The sequence below is a fragment of the Passer montanus genome, unplaced genomic scaffold (assembly GCF_014805655.1).
Source record: "Passer montanus isolate IOZ18808 unplaced genomic scaffold, ASM1480565v1 scaffold38, whole genome shotgun sequence".
NCBI lineage: Eukaryota > Metazoa > Chordata > Aves > Passeriformes > Passeridae > Passer > Passer montanus.
In genome coordinates this window covers 4,202,327-4,220,513 of record NW_024368596.1, presented here as the reverse complement: position 1 = coordinate 4,220,513, position 18,187 = coordinate 4,202,327, and the positions used below count along the sequence as shown (strand labels likewise).

Here is an 18,187-nt window from a genome sequence, read left to right as displayed (position 1 = left end):
TTTTTTTTCCACTTAAAGAGCCAGTATGGTATTTTAGCTTTGGCCTTTGAGAGAAGGCAGCAAACAGCTCTGTTAAACAACAGTTCCCTGAAGTAACAACCTGGCACTGTGTGCACAAAATCATTACAGACCTATTTACTGAACTGACTCACACAGAGTAACTAAGTCTGGCTCAATAAATTCAGATTTATATACTTCATTTGGACTTTCTGTTGTTGTGGGTTTACACCACAAACCATTTTACTAATAAACATATATTCCACTAGAACACATTTACCCAAATTAAAGTGCTTGTTATTTGTAAAGTTAGTGTCTACAAGCAGACTCAAAGCAAGTAGCTTTTATTGGCTTGGACAAAATTTAGAAATATGAACACCTCAAAGTTTCAGTAAAATCTCATCTATATACACGATATGGCAGGCAAATCCATGAGCCAGTACAAAATGTGTATATGTTAAAATAATTTTGCCTCAGTTTCAACAGAGGTAATCAGTAAAGAGCCAGATGGGATCAGCCTCTTCTCCCAAACAGCAAGTGACAGGACAAGAAAGAACGGCCTAAGTTGCACCAGGCATCATTTAGACTGGCTATTAGGAAGTATTTTTTCACCAAAAGGATTGTCAAGTATTGAAACATGCTGTCCAAACAAGTGGTGGAGTCCCCAACCCTAAAGGGATTTAGAAGCCATGTAGACTTGGCACTCAGAGTCATGTTGGACTGGTGGCTTGGTAGTGCTGAGTTAATGGCTGGACTTGATGACCTTAAATGTGTTTTCCAATGTAAACAATTCTATGACTCAATGTGACAGATGAACATCTGAGGTGTCCCAGCTGACAGCATGTAGGACATTTTTATTCTTAAAATTTAGTGGATTTCATAGGCTGAACCGCCCCCAAAAATTTTACCCTACATGACTGCAACGTGCTGTTAAGTGGGAGGTAGGAGTTACTCATTCCAGAGGGTTATTGCCACTGGCTTCTCACATGCTCAGTGTTTTTCTGTTCACTCAACTGGACACAGAACCATGTCAGCACATATGGCCCTCAGCACCTCTTCTCACCTGGAGGTCTGTGCCCTCTGCCTCAGTTAGGCAGCCCTGAGAACTCAAGAGACCAGCAGGCACCTGCTTTTCACAGACACACACAAATGCAAAGGAAGCTCCCTGACTTTAAAAACAATATTGAACATAGAAGAACAGCATAACCCTGGTGAGTGCAGGCTGTCATGAACCTACACTGCTGTCTGCAGAGTTTAATTACAAGTGTGATAATGTAAGCTTCATTTCACAATTATCAGGCATTTTTCCACTGGTGGCCACCAGACAGAGTATTAACAGAATTTAAAAAAGCCAACTTTCAGCAGTGGTGTACTATAAGTCAAAGCCAAAAGCAAGGCAGCCTGTGAAGTATTATCAATGGGCAACACAGAAGCAACAATACGCTCTGAAAGATTACATGAGATGTTATTTGCACAAATTAATTCAACCTATGACTTCTGTCAGCAATGAAGGCCACAACAACTATCAAAAACATGTAATTCCCCCAACTCTGCAGTTCAAAAAATTGCAGTCAGATGAATGAGTATGCTTTGCCCTGGATCAATGGTAATAACTACCTACACCCACAGCAACACTGCTTGGCAGTAAAGGTTTTGGGAAGTTAGCACTGACCTGTGGGACTGATTACAGGGTTAGAGTAGTAAACTCAACTAAATACATTAAGGAAATTGTCCTGTCCGTACAAAAACTTGTCACTAGTCTTTAGCAAGTACAGCCAGCATCCATCTTAATGTGATCAGTTCTTAAATATTTTTCAATTTCACCCCTTAAATTAGCTTGCTGTGCTGTTATTTTACAGTTGAAAGGTAAAATTTGGAACAGGAAGAAAAGGTTAGTACTTTTGACAGAGAGCAGGCAGTATTGCAGCAAGAAGGACTGACTCCTGAAACTGGAGACAGGGACAGAGCAGTACTTGATGCCAGCAGTAGCCAAATCCTCATATGGAATTTACACCCAAATTCAGTTATGAGAAAGTTGGGTCACAGGTTTAATTTCCTTCCATCTAGTGCTTCTCATTCCCAGCTTCTCTTTGGGTTCTTTTGTTGATCAGCCACATCTAAGCTGAGTGTCTGAGAGCAGTCCTATTTCCCTCAGGTGCAGTGGTAAGCAGAACACAAAACAAAAAAACTGATTACAGCATATAGTCAGTAGAGACAGGTCTATGCTAGTTAAAGAAGGGTGGGTTAAATCCCATTTTCAGCCATTAGGTTAATATACCTAAGCCTTGGAGTCCTCCAATTTTTCTTTACTACTTTCTTCTGGGACAGCAGACTCTGCCATGTAACATCTCCCTTCACCTGCCTGTTCACTACTAACTCCCTCCCCAGATACATATTCCAGCCTTGATAGGCTAAACCAACACAGAGTTAAAAATTTATGCACCTATAGTTTTACATCCAATAGCCATGAAATATTACTTCAAGTTCTATGAAATAGATTAAAAACTAAAACTAAAATAAAGAACTGAAACCATTTTGTTCAATATCTCAAGTTTATAAAAGCAGGAGTTTAAAACTTTAGTGCCAAAACCTAAGTATTACTACTGTACAGAATACGTGAAAAAGTAATTTATCAACCTGTTATGAAATTCTGTGGTAACCTGCTTCCAAGTTCAGAGTATTTTCTTGAAGGAGCTGTAAAACATAAGGTATTTTTCATAATCTAGATTGGTTTATTTTTATGCATTCAGGTGGGATAGTCAATTTAACACATTCAGTCTAAAGGACTATTTTAGCCATGGTAAAATTTCTTCATTGTAAAATGTAGCATTCAACACTGTAGAACATTTGAACATGGTTTACCTCCTAGTAAAATGAAATACAAATCACCAAGTCTGAATCTCTCTCCATAAAGTTCTGTAGAAGATTTTAATAATACACATACTTTCCCTTGTGCTTCACTGATATAACTGCAGAGAAAATTGAATTTAACATGTAGATTTTATAAGAAATGCAGTAATAGCTTTTTTAACTATGGGTATTCTCATCCCTCCTCAGAACTTAGGCAGATGCATCCAATTAACGATGAATCATTCCACATAAATTTCCTGTTTAGAACATACTGGCAATATCAGCACAACAACCTACAGAGCTCAAAATGGTCACAGATCACCACCATTTTTGGTTCTAGACCCAAAAAAGTGTAGGGTGGGGGTGTCCCAAGAAAGAAATTGTTCACTCCACATTCCTAGGTGAAGTATCATGCTGCTTCAAAGAAACGACACTACTGTATGCAGCTGGAGATGTGTATGCTACACACTGGATATGATATACAGCCAGAGATCACTAGAAACAACAAGATTTATTTACTGTGATCCTAAGAACTATTCAGCATATTTGCAATAAAATCATGTGTGAAGGGAATTGGGGATATTTTGATTTCTAAGCACCAGGACATTTAAAAACAGCTGTTCTTTTGTACCATTTTACGGACTGAAAGCTGGGCCACAATTACACAGAAAGTACTGAAAAGAGTAAGAATGAATTAGCCAAACAACCTGGTTCTGTTTATCAATGCTATATCTTCAAAATCACTGAAGAAAAGCGTCAAAGGAAAACGTCAGCAGTCATCTGACTGCACTGTCAATTGAAAGCTTTGGTCAAGTTCCACTTTCTCCAGTAGAGACTATTCTCATTCTACCTACTTTGCTGTTTAATTTCTGCCTTTCCTGAGTAAGTTTTTCCCTTTCAGGAATTGCCATGTCCTCTGCAGCAGCCTATTGCCCAGGTACTGCTGGAGCAAGCTGTAATGTCCTAGTTTCTAATCCTTCCCAGGGAGGCCTGTCGAGCTCCAAACTCTCAAAGCCCATGGATATTTCAATGGTGCTTCTTTTATTCCTCAGATGCTCTCCTCTGGAAGCCCCACAGTTGAAAAGACTGACCACAAGTAGGAAACCCTCTCTTTCCTTTTTATATAATGACTTATAGAAGGGAACACCTTTTTTGGACATTCTCATATGAACTCTACATTTCACTGATCACATTTGAAGTTTGGTTGTTATTAAAAAAAAAATAAAGCAACCTGGAAACATTTAGGTACCATAAGCATAAAAAAGATTTACCATAAAAGGTAACAAAATCCAATATGCACTATATGTTATATTTTATTTTAAAGCAACTTATATGCTTCTAAAGATTAAAAAAAATAGGTTGTTATGTAGTTCCATTTTTCTCATCTTGAAAATTATTGACCTGTCCTCTAAATAGCCTAGTATAAACTTCCACAGCATGTGGCCATCCTGTAAATACTGCACTGAAATTATTTCAGTTCCCTTTAATTTTCATCACTTTTCATGTATTTTGACTTCAGCTTTCACAGTTAGAATGCAGTCAGGAATCATATAGCCAGTTTTAAGGGTATTTAAGAGTACAGCCCTCTCTGATTTGTGAGAATGGAAAAATCTACAAGGAACAAAAACTATTTTCTTGAGCTATCCCCTTATTCCTAGCCTCAGGGGGAAATTTTCTGTACAAGCTCATTGTTCTTGATCAGGCACTGTAAAGTATACACCTAAATTAAACAATCTCCAATACAAGGAGAAAGTTGTTTTTCATTCAGTTTGGCTCACTAATGGTTAAGACTTTAAGCCTTTTAACCCTCAACAAAGAAATTGCTTTGCATTTATTAAAAGGTTCTTCTCACTGACCATTCTGAATACTGAGGTTTTAAAGGACACAAACAGAAACATTCCAGAGTGCATAATAAATAAACTGAACACAATAAAGGTAACTAGGTCTTTCAGAAGTTTGTAAGGGCTCCAGGAGACCAGCAGTTATCTTCTTCAAGCTCAGCAGAGAAGCATGAAATGAACTTCAGGTTGCAACTAACTAGGGAGGTATGTAAGAAAGAACATCTCCCATTCTAATACTATTTAATGCCAGGAAGGACTAGGCATTTTAACAGCAAAGAGGAAGACCCTGTAATGGACAAAAGCCTCAAATCTAAAGTGATCTGGAAGCACTAATTATTTTAAGTGATGACAGTTTTAGAGGTCTACACATGCCAGAATGCAGCTTCTATTTTAAAGCGCAATAAAGTCTATTGTAACTGAAAGGAACAAAATTCCATTGATTCTTTAGAGAATAAACTTAAGAAAACTCTTAGAAAAACAAGTAGAAAGCTTGCTACTAGCTCTAGTGATAAACTTATTAGTTTTCACTCTATGCAAAGGAAATGGAACAATATTAAGGTGAATGAATTTAGGTGTAGATCAAAACATGAAGATTATGCTGCCAGGGAGTGAAGGATTATCATCACTTACCTCCCTCATCCAGAAGCTTCCCACTCAGGGGCTGGGATGCATCTGAAGAGTAACATGTAATGGAAATTTGTAGCATTAAATTAACTGCAGCTGATTGGAAGCACCTGATGGAGAAGAGGTGAGAATACCTGCTGTTTTAGAAGTGTGAATAGGATAATCCCCAAATCTGACTTTCTGGTCTTCTGGCCTGACATTAACTACTAAGGTTAAAATCTGTCTGAAAACTGGAAAAATACTGTAATAATCAGTAACAATAAGCTACTGGAGAGTAGTTTACAGACCAATAACATGAGAATAGGCTCAACTTAAGGTTTTTAACTGCAAGCATGGCCTCGTGACACCAGTAGTCAAATATCCAGACAATACTCTCAGCATCAAAAGGAGACAGGTTTTCATTGACCCATACAGTGACACAGCCAAAAAACCCAAAACAAACCAAAGCACACCTATCATCTCCTCAACAGACTAGTTCAATATGTAAGTCAAGGCTACAGAAAACAAATTCTTACCTAGTAAGTGTGTACTCCCTGAGTCCTGAATGCAGGTTCATGGCAGAAAAAGTACCTATGCATCCTCGCAATCGCTTATCTCGACCGATCTTCCACGTTACAAACAGCGGGCTGTGGCAGGGAGGAAAACAGAGACGTGATCACAGGAGCAATTTTTGACAGTTGGTGTGAAATTTCAGGAACAGTGCCCTTCCATTTCAGGCAACAGGGGGCAAATCTCTAAAATGACTGTATCTGAACAGGACATAGCAGTGACAAACGTCCTTTGTAATTCTTTTGACTGGTCTAGAAACATTGTTCGTGTGATATAATAGAAAATAAGATTACTGGAAGAGTTTAGGGACAGAATGAAACTGCTTGGCAACAGATCCAATATGCTCAGTGTACCTTACTGTTACCCATTAACTTTCTCTCATGAATGGGAAAAGCCTCACCTTAGGCATCTGTATGTAAGGAACCCTTTTTGGAAGAGAAAACCACCCCTGCCACACTACCCATCCATCCTCCTGAGCACAAATACTTTGGCCCTAATATTGCTGGCTAGAAACAGCAGTATTAGGCAACAAAATTTAGGAACACCCTCTAAACTTGAAAGAACTACCGGAGGAAAGGATATTTTCCCATTAATCCCAAGTTAGCATGTAAAAATATCAAAAATTACCAGAAGTAGAGCAAAATCTCTTAAGTTGAACACATGACCATGACAGTTACAGAGAAATACTAATAACAAACCAATTCATACACTAAATTAATCAGAAAGATGAGAACCACACAGCTCTTGGGGACCAAACCTTTCCTTGCAGTTCTAGAGAATTGCATTAATCAGTACACAAGCAAGAGAAAACTGCACTAACTTGGATTTCTCAAGGGAGTGCACATGGCATCTGGATATCAACCCTAACAAAGATTTCTAATACTGAGATGAACAGGGATGTTTTGAGAAGAAAAGCATGTAAAATTTGCTCTTTTTCTAGAAAGGTGACAAATCAAAGTGCATTACATGGAGAAGAGTGCATTGTATTATATGAGATCAGTCACTGCACAGTGTAGCAGAGATGGGTCTGACTGTCCTGGGGGTCCATACATAGGGATGGGTGCACTTTGGGACACTCAAGGAACAGCCCACATCCCTCTTCTCCTTCCACACCATTAGCTTTGTCTGGTGTGGCACAAGATACTTGTCCTGTGATGGCAGAAAAGGATACCCCTCAGTCTGCAGCACTAACACAGCAGCATGCAGTGCTCTCCTAACTTGCTAAAACCTGTTATCACCTGCTGGTACAGAAACTTCCTCCTTACTTGACTGAGCTGGACAAGTTCCCTTCTTTCAAGGGCTATGAATAAAAGAGGAAGCTGAAGTCATAGTTTTCTTTTGGATTTCCTTTTATTTCTCTTTTACTGCCACCCCCCCCTCCCATTTTTAAAAGTTGTTTAGTAAGTACTGAAAAACAAAGCCAAAAGGGCCCATTACCAAACATTTATTATAATGTGGGTTATTGCATTATTTTCCATTCAGATCAACAACTGGCATTTCACTACATTTTCAAGAAAGGTATCCCAGTCACCCTTAATCATACCAACAAAATTATTAGACTGTAATGGCAGTGAAACCAGCCTCTCCCCTTGAACAGAGAAAAGCATGAGTAAGACTCAAAATGGACTTTAGGATTATTCCCTTGACCTTTATCTTTGGATTATGAGATTTATTATAATACACTTAGTGAAGGGCTGTAATTCAGAGAAACATATACATATTTATCTTCCTGTCAAAAGTGAATTCCTTCTAAGGTGCATTATTACTGCTACTTTAAAAGGACAAGAGAAGACCAGAGAACTTCAATGAATGCCAAATAGCACTGAAACATTTACACACACTTTGAAGGTCCTTGTCAGTGAGTACCAAGACAAAATGTAAAAGTGTTATATATATATTTTTGTACTACTGGTAGTAGGAGTATAAACATACTGTTCCAACTAAGCTGGGTAAATGAACCAGCACTGGCAGCCATTATTAACATACAACGCAAAGTCTGACTAAAGATGTTTTTCCAACCTTTCAACTTCTGTATTGCTCCCCAGGAGCCACTAAAGGTACAAGGATGTCTACACAGGAAATCTAAGCCTACTGAACAGAATTACCCAATTACCATCACAGATGTCTTCAAGGTATAATATGGACCACAGGTTCAGAACAGTCAGTGACCCAAGAGAATTCTAACTCTTAAAATTCAAGACATAAGACTAAAAGAGACCTTCAGGGCTCCTGCTATTGTAAGGAATAATTATATAATTCTGTTCATAGATGATCCATGTTCTTCAGTCAGAAGTAGAAATAATGGAGACAAAATCCCCAAAATGAAAAATCTGAAGCTTGCCTCAAAACCTTGCTGAAGTTCAGAACCTCTGGAAACATTCCAATTTCCTGCCAAAATGTTTTCCCAGCCAGCTTGTACCTATCTATTCTTGTGCCAACATTGTCCTTTAGTTTAAATAGTTCTTTCCCTTCCTGGTTATTATTCCCCAAAGTATTTATAGAAATAATTCACATGCCTCTTCAGACTTCACTTTGCTGAGCTGAGTAGGATGTGCTCATTCAGTTTCCTCTCAAAGGGGACCTTTCCATTCTGACCATCACATCTCTTCTCTACACTTTTTTCTAGTTTAAATTTGCCTTCTTGAACATCCATGTTTGGAACTGCAGACAGAATTACAGAGGAAGGTCTTGCACCTGAATCAATGCTTCCATCTCTGAACCAGGAACACTAACTGCTACTTTTTAGTACTAACTCTTACAGCCTAATACAAAATCTTCAGAGAGCATTTATACTCTTACACTAAACAAAGACCATAGAAAACCTGCTCACAAAAGCTAGACAAGCTATGGAGAGAAAAGAGTACTTTTCTTACTAGTGATGTTATTTTGCTTTTTATTGGCATCCTTGGCTTCAGCTGCCAGCATATCTTCCTCAAGGCTGCAATTCTTTCCTTGTGTTCTAAAGCAAATAACCCAGAAATAAACTTGCTATCTGACATAACTGCAAATTTAAAGCTAAAGTCCCAAACTCTACAGATATTGATGTCAAAAGCAGCTAAGTAAATCGGTTCATTTTTAACTTGAAAAAAATAATTCATCTGTAACCTTATTTTTCTTAAAATAAAAACACTTTTTTGAGCAACACATTGTTAGATCTAAAAATCTTTAGTAAGAAGCAGGAAAGATGGCAGATGCTTGGATTCCCTGTTACCCAGTGATGTACAGCAAGGATATGCATGGCATCCTGGAGATCAGTCTTCTTTTTGCCTAAAGAAGTTTGAAGCCACATATCCCACAGGAATCAAAGAGCATACTGGGTGGAGTGCTCTCACCTTTCTGTCTGGTTCCCTCTTGATGTAGTCAGAAAGCTGCAGATGTTGTTTGTTAGTTTAAAAAAAAAACTTTCACAAAACCAGACTTTGCACTTCCCTGGGAAGTGCTCTAATAATCAGCCTTAAGCAGTTCTCTTACTCGGTTAAGGATTTCATATAAAAGCAAAACAGCTCCAGGCTTGGGAGTGAGCTATCTTGAACCACCAGACTCGGAAATTTATTTGTTCAGCTTCTCGTTGTGGTGCCAGGAACCTCTAACATGCTGCTGACAGTATTAACAGGAGTTTTTCAGAGCACCACCAAGTATCAGTAGCTGAAATGTGGTGGAAGATGTTTCAAACTATAAAGGAACAGAAGAGACCAAATCCAGATCCTCTGAAGCTCCTGTAAACATGATAATTTTCCTTCCTAAGGGTCTACATTTTGATTTTTTTGTTTGAGAGCCAGACACTGAAAAAGTATTTCTATCCAAAACTATTTACAGGTACCACAGCAAGTTCACAAGCAACCTGAAGACTATAAACTCACCATCCAGACATTGCATAAATTAGTATTTATCAAAAAGTCTTGCCCAGCTCTAATCTAAACAGCAGGAACTGTTTCACATATTTGCTATAGAGGTTGTCAGGCACTACCCCATGAAAACCAACTGATCATGTATACTGCTTTTTCTTTTCAGTGGCAATACTGAATTAAAGAGACCACTGCAACACAGTGAGTTTAGACTGATATTCCTTATATGCAACTGCAGTCATCAAAAGGGGCATACATACACAGTCTGTCTCCTCATCAGATTCTAAACCACATCCAACACCCTGAACAGCGACCTTAAAGGCAGGCCAGAAAATGTGTGGCTGAAGTCCAGGTGCTTGGGTCACCCAACCAGTGCTGCCCATGTCAAACTCCAGCTACTATTATAGCCTTCTCATTAATGAAAAAAGCAGGCCAGCCCTATACTTCACCTGAACATTAATCTCAGCTCCTGGAGAACTGGAACAGCCCCCATGGAGGCCATAATGTAAAAACCTATCTAAACACTGAAAGCAAGTATCAGGAACAGTCTCTGATACATCATGCTTAAGAAGTGTGCTTAGGGCATTGGTAATGCTTCACAGCCAAAGTCGCCTAAACCAATTACTCACCTGTTGCTATATGTTACTGAAAATATTTAGACTGAAAGCAGAAGTCTGCAAGCTATTTTAGCAGTCAGTCAGCTACCACAGTTAAGAGTCATCATGCCAATAACTTACACTGACATCATGCAGAATCACTGTTAAAAATATCTTCTTTCAATATAAAGCAGCACTAGATACAAGCTGCCTCTTATTTACCAAAAAACTGAAGGGATCCTTTAAGTTTGGGTGTGGGAGAGAAACCAAGAACCATGAAAAAATTGGTCTTGTCCTAGTACAAGCGGTATAAAAAGTTTCTCTTCCTTGTTGTGGATATGGAGAAAAAGAAAGGGAGGGGAAGGTGAGAAGAACAAGGGAAAGAAAGGGTAACAGATAAAGAATATTTCTTCACTTTCATAAAAGATGAATGAGAAATGTTTGTTTCATTTGAAGACTTCCAAGTAATAAAAAACTTGGAAGACTTTGAAGTGAAAAGGATTAAACTTGATGAACTGGAAGGTAAAATGATACTTAAATAGACATTTTAATTACAGTTCTTTAACCACTACCTTTTATAACCACAGAAGGTAAGAAAGCCTCTACAGCCCTCATGTTACTTGACACCCAGAGCTGTAGGATCTGACACTTGCAAAAGCTGCACACTCATCCCTTTGTAAGACCAGAGTGCTTCCACTTCAGCTCTGAGGATCTCCAAGCTCTCACACTCCCAGGAAGCACTCAGAACAAGCCAAGTGGCATTGCCAGCATTTTTCCTTTTTGTTTCACACAAGTGAATGAGCTATTGCCCCCGAATTCCAGAAATTTTAGGAATTATATTCTTTCACATGAAGCTTGCTCTGTCTTATTTGTGATCAAGCTGCATGTTCTAATAACACTAAACCTTCACAGAATACTGTTTCCAACTAGAAGCATCTGGAGGAAAAGGAATTCGAGTCTGTCACTGGAACAATCTGCTGCAACCCCTCCTGTACAGGTGCAGTGCCAGCCCTGCCTGGAAGCACAGAGAGCTGCCTCCCTCCCTCCTGAAACTGAGGCACTCGACTCCAGCACTCTCCAGGCTGGGGCACTTCCAGCTGCCACAATTTCATGAGCTCTCATTACTGGATATCAGAGAATACAGCTCAGGAGTGAAGGAGCCAGCACACCTCTCCCAACAGCTTTATCAAGGGCACCTGCACAGACCTCTGAGGTGAGCTGGAAGTACCTGGCTTGTGATGAAAAGGGAAACTTGGTGGATAAAACTACAGAGATGGTCAACAACCATGAAAACATCCGCTGTCTCTCAAACAGTCATCATCATACAAGCACACAATGTGGGGCAAGGACATTTTAGCTCACCAGATATATTCCAGAAAAAGTCTGCTAAGATACAAGAAAGTCAAGACAGGAGTTCATGAATCTCCAAAGGAGAATGAGAGAGAAAGCAACAGCCTTCCATCCACATTTATAACGACAGAATTTGGTACATACAGACAATGAATACATACAGTTTTCCAGAAGCTGAGAGAAGCAACAAAAGGAAGAAGTTCAGTAGCTTCTCATAGGAGCCCAAAGCTCCTTCCTCAAAGGAAAAAGGCTCAAGTGCATAAAGACTGACAATCTGACAATCTGACAAAAAAAAAAAAACTGACAATCACAGCAACACATCTATTAGGAAAAATTGAAGAAGACAGAAAAACAGCAAAGCACAAGAAGAGGCACAAGTAAGACAATCAATTTGCGATGCATGAATATAAATGAGTATAAAGGGAAACCCCCCCCTCTCCTATTTATGAGAAGAGAAAGACAAGGAAATTGTTGATTCCATCCTTTAACAAGAGAGAAAGATCAAATGGCCTCCTTATGTTCATGGCAGACTCCTTTTCTAATTTTGTATGATGCAAGGTAAGAGAACAAAGGGACAATTCACACATGAAACTGTGTGTAAAACTGTGGGAGGGAACTGTCATTACAAATCCCATAGTAATCTGAAAAACCCATATTTATATTATACTTCTGTATATTTCCTTCTATGTAGCATTATTGAGTAGAGCGATATGCAATATTAACCATATTTCAATGATCAGAAAACATAATTTTTGCTTCAAGGAACAGAAGACTGAATAGCTTTCTTAAGGTACAAGGTGCTCTTCAACTTTTTCCGAATCCCTACCAGAAACCAGTTTCTACATCTCAAGTCCAAAAAACATTCTAAAGTGGAAATTTAGAGAAGTCCATATATTATATTCTTCCTGTTCTGAAAGGCTCCAAAGAGCCTTTTGGACTAGCTGCAAACAAAAAGTTTGGTTTTTTTCACTACAGTGACACTTAACACGTATTTTGACACTAGCTGTTAACAGCACAATTTGCTTGACTAGTTTTACACAATCAAAAAAAGAATTAGCTACTGAGTAAAGTCTTAAATCCATTCCCCTGCCTGTGTCAAATCACATATACGTAAGAAACCTCAACTTTTCAGAACAGCAAATTCTTTTCCAGCAAAATCCACAAAGACTGGAGCACATCAAGCACAGAGTTCCCAAACGAAAGGAAATGTATTCCATGATAACATTTTTCTTCCATGTGTGAAACATGCTGAGCTTCTTAAAAACAGTCTGCATTGCACTACTCCTTCAGCACATGTAGTCAATGAAGAAGGTTCATTACTGCCAGTGCATGGTGATCCAAAGACAATCACACCTACTGGCTTCAGAAGGCAGAACTGCAATTTCTGAATTTAAAATTCTATAGAACTACTGAAAAGGTTATTAATTACTTCTGAGGGTATAGCATATTCTTTCAGTCATTCTCAGGACTAAATGAGCAACTCTTCCAACTACTGTATTTCAGAAATCAACATTTAGAGATTGATTTCTTTAGGCATGTAAACCACTTAGTATATTTGGTGATTTTCCTGAAATGACTGTGTGCCCTAGAGAGATCAGCCTCAAACCTGAGCTGCTAGGTGTGAATTTGTTAGCAAGTTCTGCTTATCTAAGCAGCTAATCTTAAGGAAGGTCAGAAAGCAGCTACTATTTTAAGAATATCTAGTTTAAACAAGAGTATAATCAGGGTTAAAAATAAAAGGACTGCTGCCTCGTAGGTCGTTTTCTAAAGTGAACCTACAACACCTTGATTAAGGTCACATTAAAAACGGACAAAAAAGGACATAAATTCACAAATACAGCTAGAATATGTGTCTGCTCCTTCAGCTGCAGCATCAGAGCTGCTATTCTTGTACACTCTATTCCACGAGCTCAGGCAACACGGGCAGACTGCCAGGTGAGAGAGGGTACAAGCGACAATTTATAGGGGGACGACAAGAAATTTTAGGTATGCTCAGACTGAATGCTCAGTCAGACATGACCAATAAAACATCAAAACAAATGAAAAAGTCGTTATTTTGCACCCTCTCCCTTTAACTCTCAGAAGACAACCCCTCAAGTTCATGAAACAAATTGAGTTTTTATGACATATGTTCCTAAGTTTGCTGTTCACTTTGCTAAAATACATACTTACATGTAACAAAACCCAGAGTGCCTCAGAAATTACACAGGGTGGTCATGCATAACTTATTAAGCATTGCTAAAAAAAGTTTGAACATCTACAGATCCTCAGACCACACTTTCAAGAAACAACCTTCAAAATCATGATATTCTCCACAGCAATATTTCTCAGGGCAGTACAGTCACTTAAGCTCTGCAGTCCTACAGGTCACAGCACACTTGGAAATTCCTCAGGATGGCATCTTCCTTACAGGTGAATTAATTACTCACTTCATTGCTCAGAGTTACTGATGAATCTTTAGGCCTACATAACTTGTTTTAAGGTAAGACACTTGAATTGTCCTCTAAAATGGATTGTTTATCTTCCTGGAATTTCCAACATGGTAACTTCAACTGGGAATAAACTGTGTTTGTACAAGGGACTGATGTGTCACACAGCTGAGTATGCACACACTAACCAAGAAGAAACACCAGTTCATCAACTCAGACTGCTTCAAATTACAGCACTTAATGTTCCAACCACAGCTCTTGTCAGCCACAACCTCCAAGATCATCAAGCTGTTTTATACCTCAATCAGCTGGTATCAGGTTTATACAACTGGAAAGATGCTAAACCATTAACTGAAGTAATCTAGAATTGAGTATCTTCAAAGCATCAAAGCCCAGGGCTGTACTTTAGTCACTAAAACCATTTGTATCTCCAAGAAATTAAGATCAAGTTAAAATAAATATCCAACAGAGATCCTCTGCAGTTAGGCCAGAACATATACACATATAGATATGGCTATGTTGTTTAACTGAGAAGAGTATTTTATATTAAAAAAAAAATAAATCAAGCCTTAGAAATATTTCTAACCCATACAGCTGTGAAGAAAGCTTTCCAAGTATGACCCAAGTATTAGCCAATGCAGTATCACAAGGTTATTCCAGCTCCTTGGCTGCTGATCTTAGCAACATTAATGTTACCACAGCCTTTATGTTTACTATTCCTTGTCAGAATCATCCATGCAGCAGGGAAACCATTAGTCATTTCAAATTGAAAATACTCTTTGCAATGATGAAGAACAGTGGCATGAAGCCGGCACCCACACAAAACAGGGAGGGGAGGACATGAGTAGAGACAGGAGGAATCAAAAAGCAAGAAAGAATAGAATTGAAAATTCAATGCTCCTCAAAAGACTACAGAAGGGAATGAGCTGTGGGGATACAGAAGAGTTTTTCACCTTCCTCTGAATGTCAAGTAGAACACTTCTCTTAGTTTTAAATAACAGAAGCCAACAATGTAGACTAGAGCTACCAGAAAGGGAAAAAGGGTTACAGCCTCTTTACGTCACAGCACTTGTGATGCCAAGGCTCCTCACCAGGCCATTTTCACGGTACTTTCTGTGATCATGCACACCATGATCCCTTGCTTTTCCATATTTACCTCTGACTAGCCAGGTTTAACCTTCGATTTTGTAAACTTCTGCTAATCCTATCCAAGTCCTGACCAGCAGGATAAACACACAGAAACCTGCTCCTCAAAACCAACCATGTAACAACCATCTAGACGTCAACAGCAAAAAATTAAAAGACAGTCATTAATCAGCTTTGTCTTTTTAAAAGGCTTATTGTTCCATAAATATTCTTTTCATTAAAGGTGCCTACAAGTCTCTCGGCACAGGTCTGGAGCAATGCAGCTTGAAGACAGACATCTTCTGACTATTTCCAGGCCAGCCTGTTTATCTGAGCTGCACAGCGCCATATGTGGGGGAGCAGATAGGATGGCTCTGCACTTGGCCTAGATGATTCTGGATCTTATTAACACTAGATCAGGAATTGCTGAACTGTACATTGTTTTGTAACAAAGCCATTAACGCTCCTCTGACGAACACTATCACCCTCACACAATTTGAGACGTGACAAGATATTACAGAATAAATGTGTACTCCTGCCTCCATCATACTCTGAACTCTTTACATTTCAAAAATCATTCTTCTGCTCATTGTGCTCAATTCTGTATTCCATGTGTTTTTAGGCTTTCTTTCCCTTCCCCCAACTCCTTTCATTTCCTCTTCCACTTCTGTCCTCCCTCCATCTTTTTCATACTTAAATCTCCCTTTGCAACCAGTTTTAAAGGGGGGGAGAAGAAATAATGTAACACTCAAGTTATTGCACTCCACATGCCCAATACAAGTCATGGAGAAAGTCCTCAACCCTCATTAAATAAGTCTCGATTTGCTTCATAAATTCTGGAACCTTCATTTTGATTGAAACATCTGGAGCATTCAGCATGTTCCCCAAAAAAATCAGCAAAAGGCTATGAGAAAGTGGGGTTTGAATTTTGAAATGCAGACTTTCAGGTTCCTTGGAACTTCTCTTACCAAAGTAATGCCTAATCTTTCCAGACAGTACACATGCTTATTAAACACATCCAGGGTAAGGACTGTAAGTCCTGATAAAATTCTGCTCTACTGTCAAAAGCACCCAAGAACAAGTGTCACCACATTCCAGGTTATTAAGGCACCACAATTTGCAATATTTAATAAAATTATGTAACAATATATATACACATTATAGAACTCTTCACATTTATGCTCTGACCTACTTAAGCAATTCTTTTTCCTCAATTGCACAATTATGAACCAGAGCAGAAAAATCAGACTTTATGAAGTTAATAAATCAATTCAGTGACATTATAAATCATTAAAGTTATTACTTCAGAATCTGCACCCACCTGATTATGACTTTCTATGGGACATTTTTAAATATATTGAAATACACTTTTGTTTCCTTGATACCTTTATTAGTAGTCATCCATTATACTTCTTTTAATCAAATCAAACTTCAGATTATACATTGAAACTACTGGTTTGTTAAGGAAAACTATTCACAAAGCAAAGCTGGTATTTCCACCTCTCTCATTCCTCAGACAACATGACACTATTTCATGTTCCCGTAGGTAGCTCTTAATAGAAGCACCAGGAAAATACTTATCAAGAAAGTCTGGCTACATTTGAAGTTTTTCAAGGTAGATAGGTTCCACCAAAGTCACCTCCCCACCCAAGTTTCAAAGAAAGTGGGCAACTTCAAACCACAAGCAGCTGTCATATCTAAAAATGAGCTCAAACACATGTACCCATTAGCAAACTAACAAGTCTTCAACTTATCAAGGACTGGCACTACTTATCCCAAGCAACACTATGGAGTCCCCTCTCCAGAAGGACCAAATAGTCCCAAATTAGAGACAGTCATGTCAAAGAAAAGCATTTTAAAGGGGGAGAATAGTAAGGCTAATAACATAATTGGATGCTTTGCAAGTTAAAGCTGAAGCAATTTCAGGACCATCAAAGATCTCAGGTATAGTTTGTGAACACTCTAGGTGCAGACTGGAATTGAGACAAAATATTTCCAATGAAATATTTTCCTTTCAATAGTAACTTTTTCGCAATTAATGCTTTGAAAGGATTCAGCAGAAAAGTTTCCTAAATTTCCACTGATGTATCCAAACCCACATGTGGTTTAAGAACACCACATGTAACATGTTTTAGAAAGCTCTGTAAGATCCCCAGGATTTCTACCCCATAAAACACCAGAAGACAGTGCTAAAGAAATCTGGTAAAAAATATAGGAGCTGGAGCTATTCTATTTCCATAGAAGTCACAAGCAAGAATGCAGCAAACATCAGTTTTGAGGCACTGATATAATGTTTCCCCTTCTATCACTATCAGAATGATGCAGGCACAAAATTAGTTTTGAAATTTGATAGAGAAAAAGCATTCTCCAAGCACTAAAAGTCTGGAAGCTTTGTGCCACAGCATTATTTCCATTCTTTTAAGAGGGAAAACAATTCCATGCTCACAAGTAGTTGCTGCATATTTACTACAAACCAGGAACCAGTGAACATTGTTTTGCATAGAGTTCAGACAGCACCTTAACAAATTACTCCTACCTTCAGAGTGTACACAGACTACCTTAAAAGAGTCTGTTCTCATTGCCAGTGAAGATACTGAATTCTTCACTCTGATTAGACTTGCCAGTTTTACCCAAATTGTCAGTGACCACTGGCAGAGTTTCATAAACTTTTTTTTTTGTTCTGCTGAAGTATTACTTGAAGCAGTTACTCAAGCCATCAAAGGAAAATCGGGAGTTACAGTTAATAAAAGGTCACACAAAATTTTATTAGAGGTATATCTGGGCTTCTCCTGCTACAGATGAATTATAACTCATGTTTTAACAAATTTCAGCTAACTGTGAGACACACTCTTCATTCAAAATATTAGATCAGTGAGTAGAAGCAGACAATGCAATGTATGCAATTTGTTCTGGAAAATAACTTTCTTAATTAAGTTCAGACACTTTATACAAACAAGACACTAGGTATAGTCATAAAGGCA

General features: G+C 38.5%; 1 protein-coding gene across 4 annotated transcripts in view; it reads right to left on the bottom strand.

Moving 5' to 3' along the window:
- AMMECR1 (AMMECR nuclear protein 1) overlaps positions 1-18,187 on the bottom strand; it is a 94,077-nt gene that overhangs the window by 32,134 nt on the left and 43,756 nt on the right. For 2 of the 4 annotated variants that reach the window (XM_039717347.1, XM_039717348.1), the window contains exon 3: positions 5,828-5,938. In XM_039717347.1, the coding sequence (XP_039573281.1) occupies positions 5,828-5,938 (111 nt within the window). Of the gene's footprint in view, positions 1-5,318; positions 5,423-5,827; positions 5,939-18,187 lie in introns of all 4 variants that reach the window. The other 2 variants (XR_005628439.1, XM_039717349.1) reach the window with 2 other exon arrangements.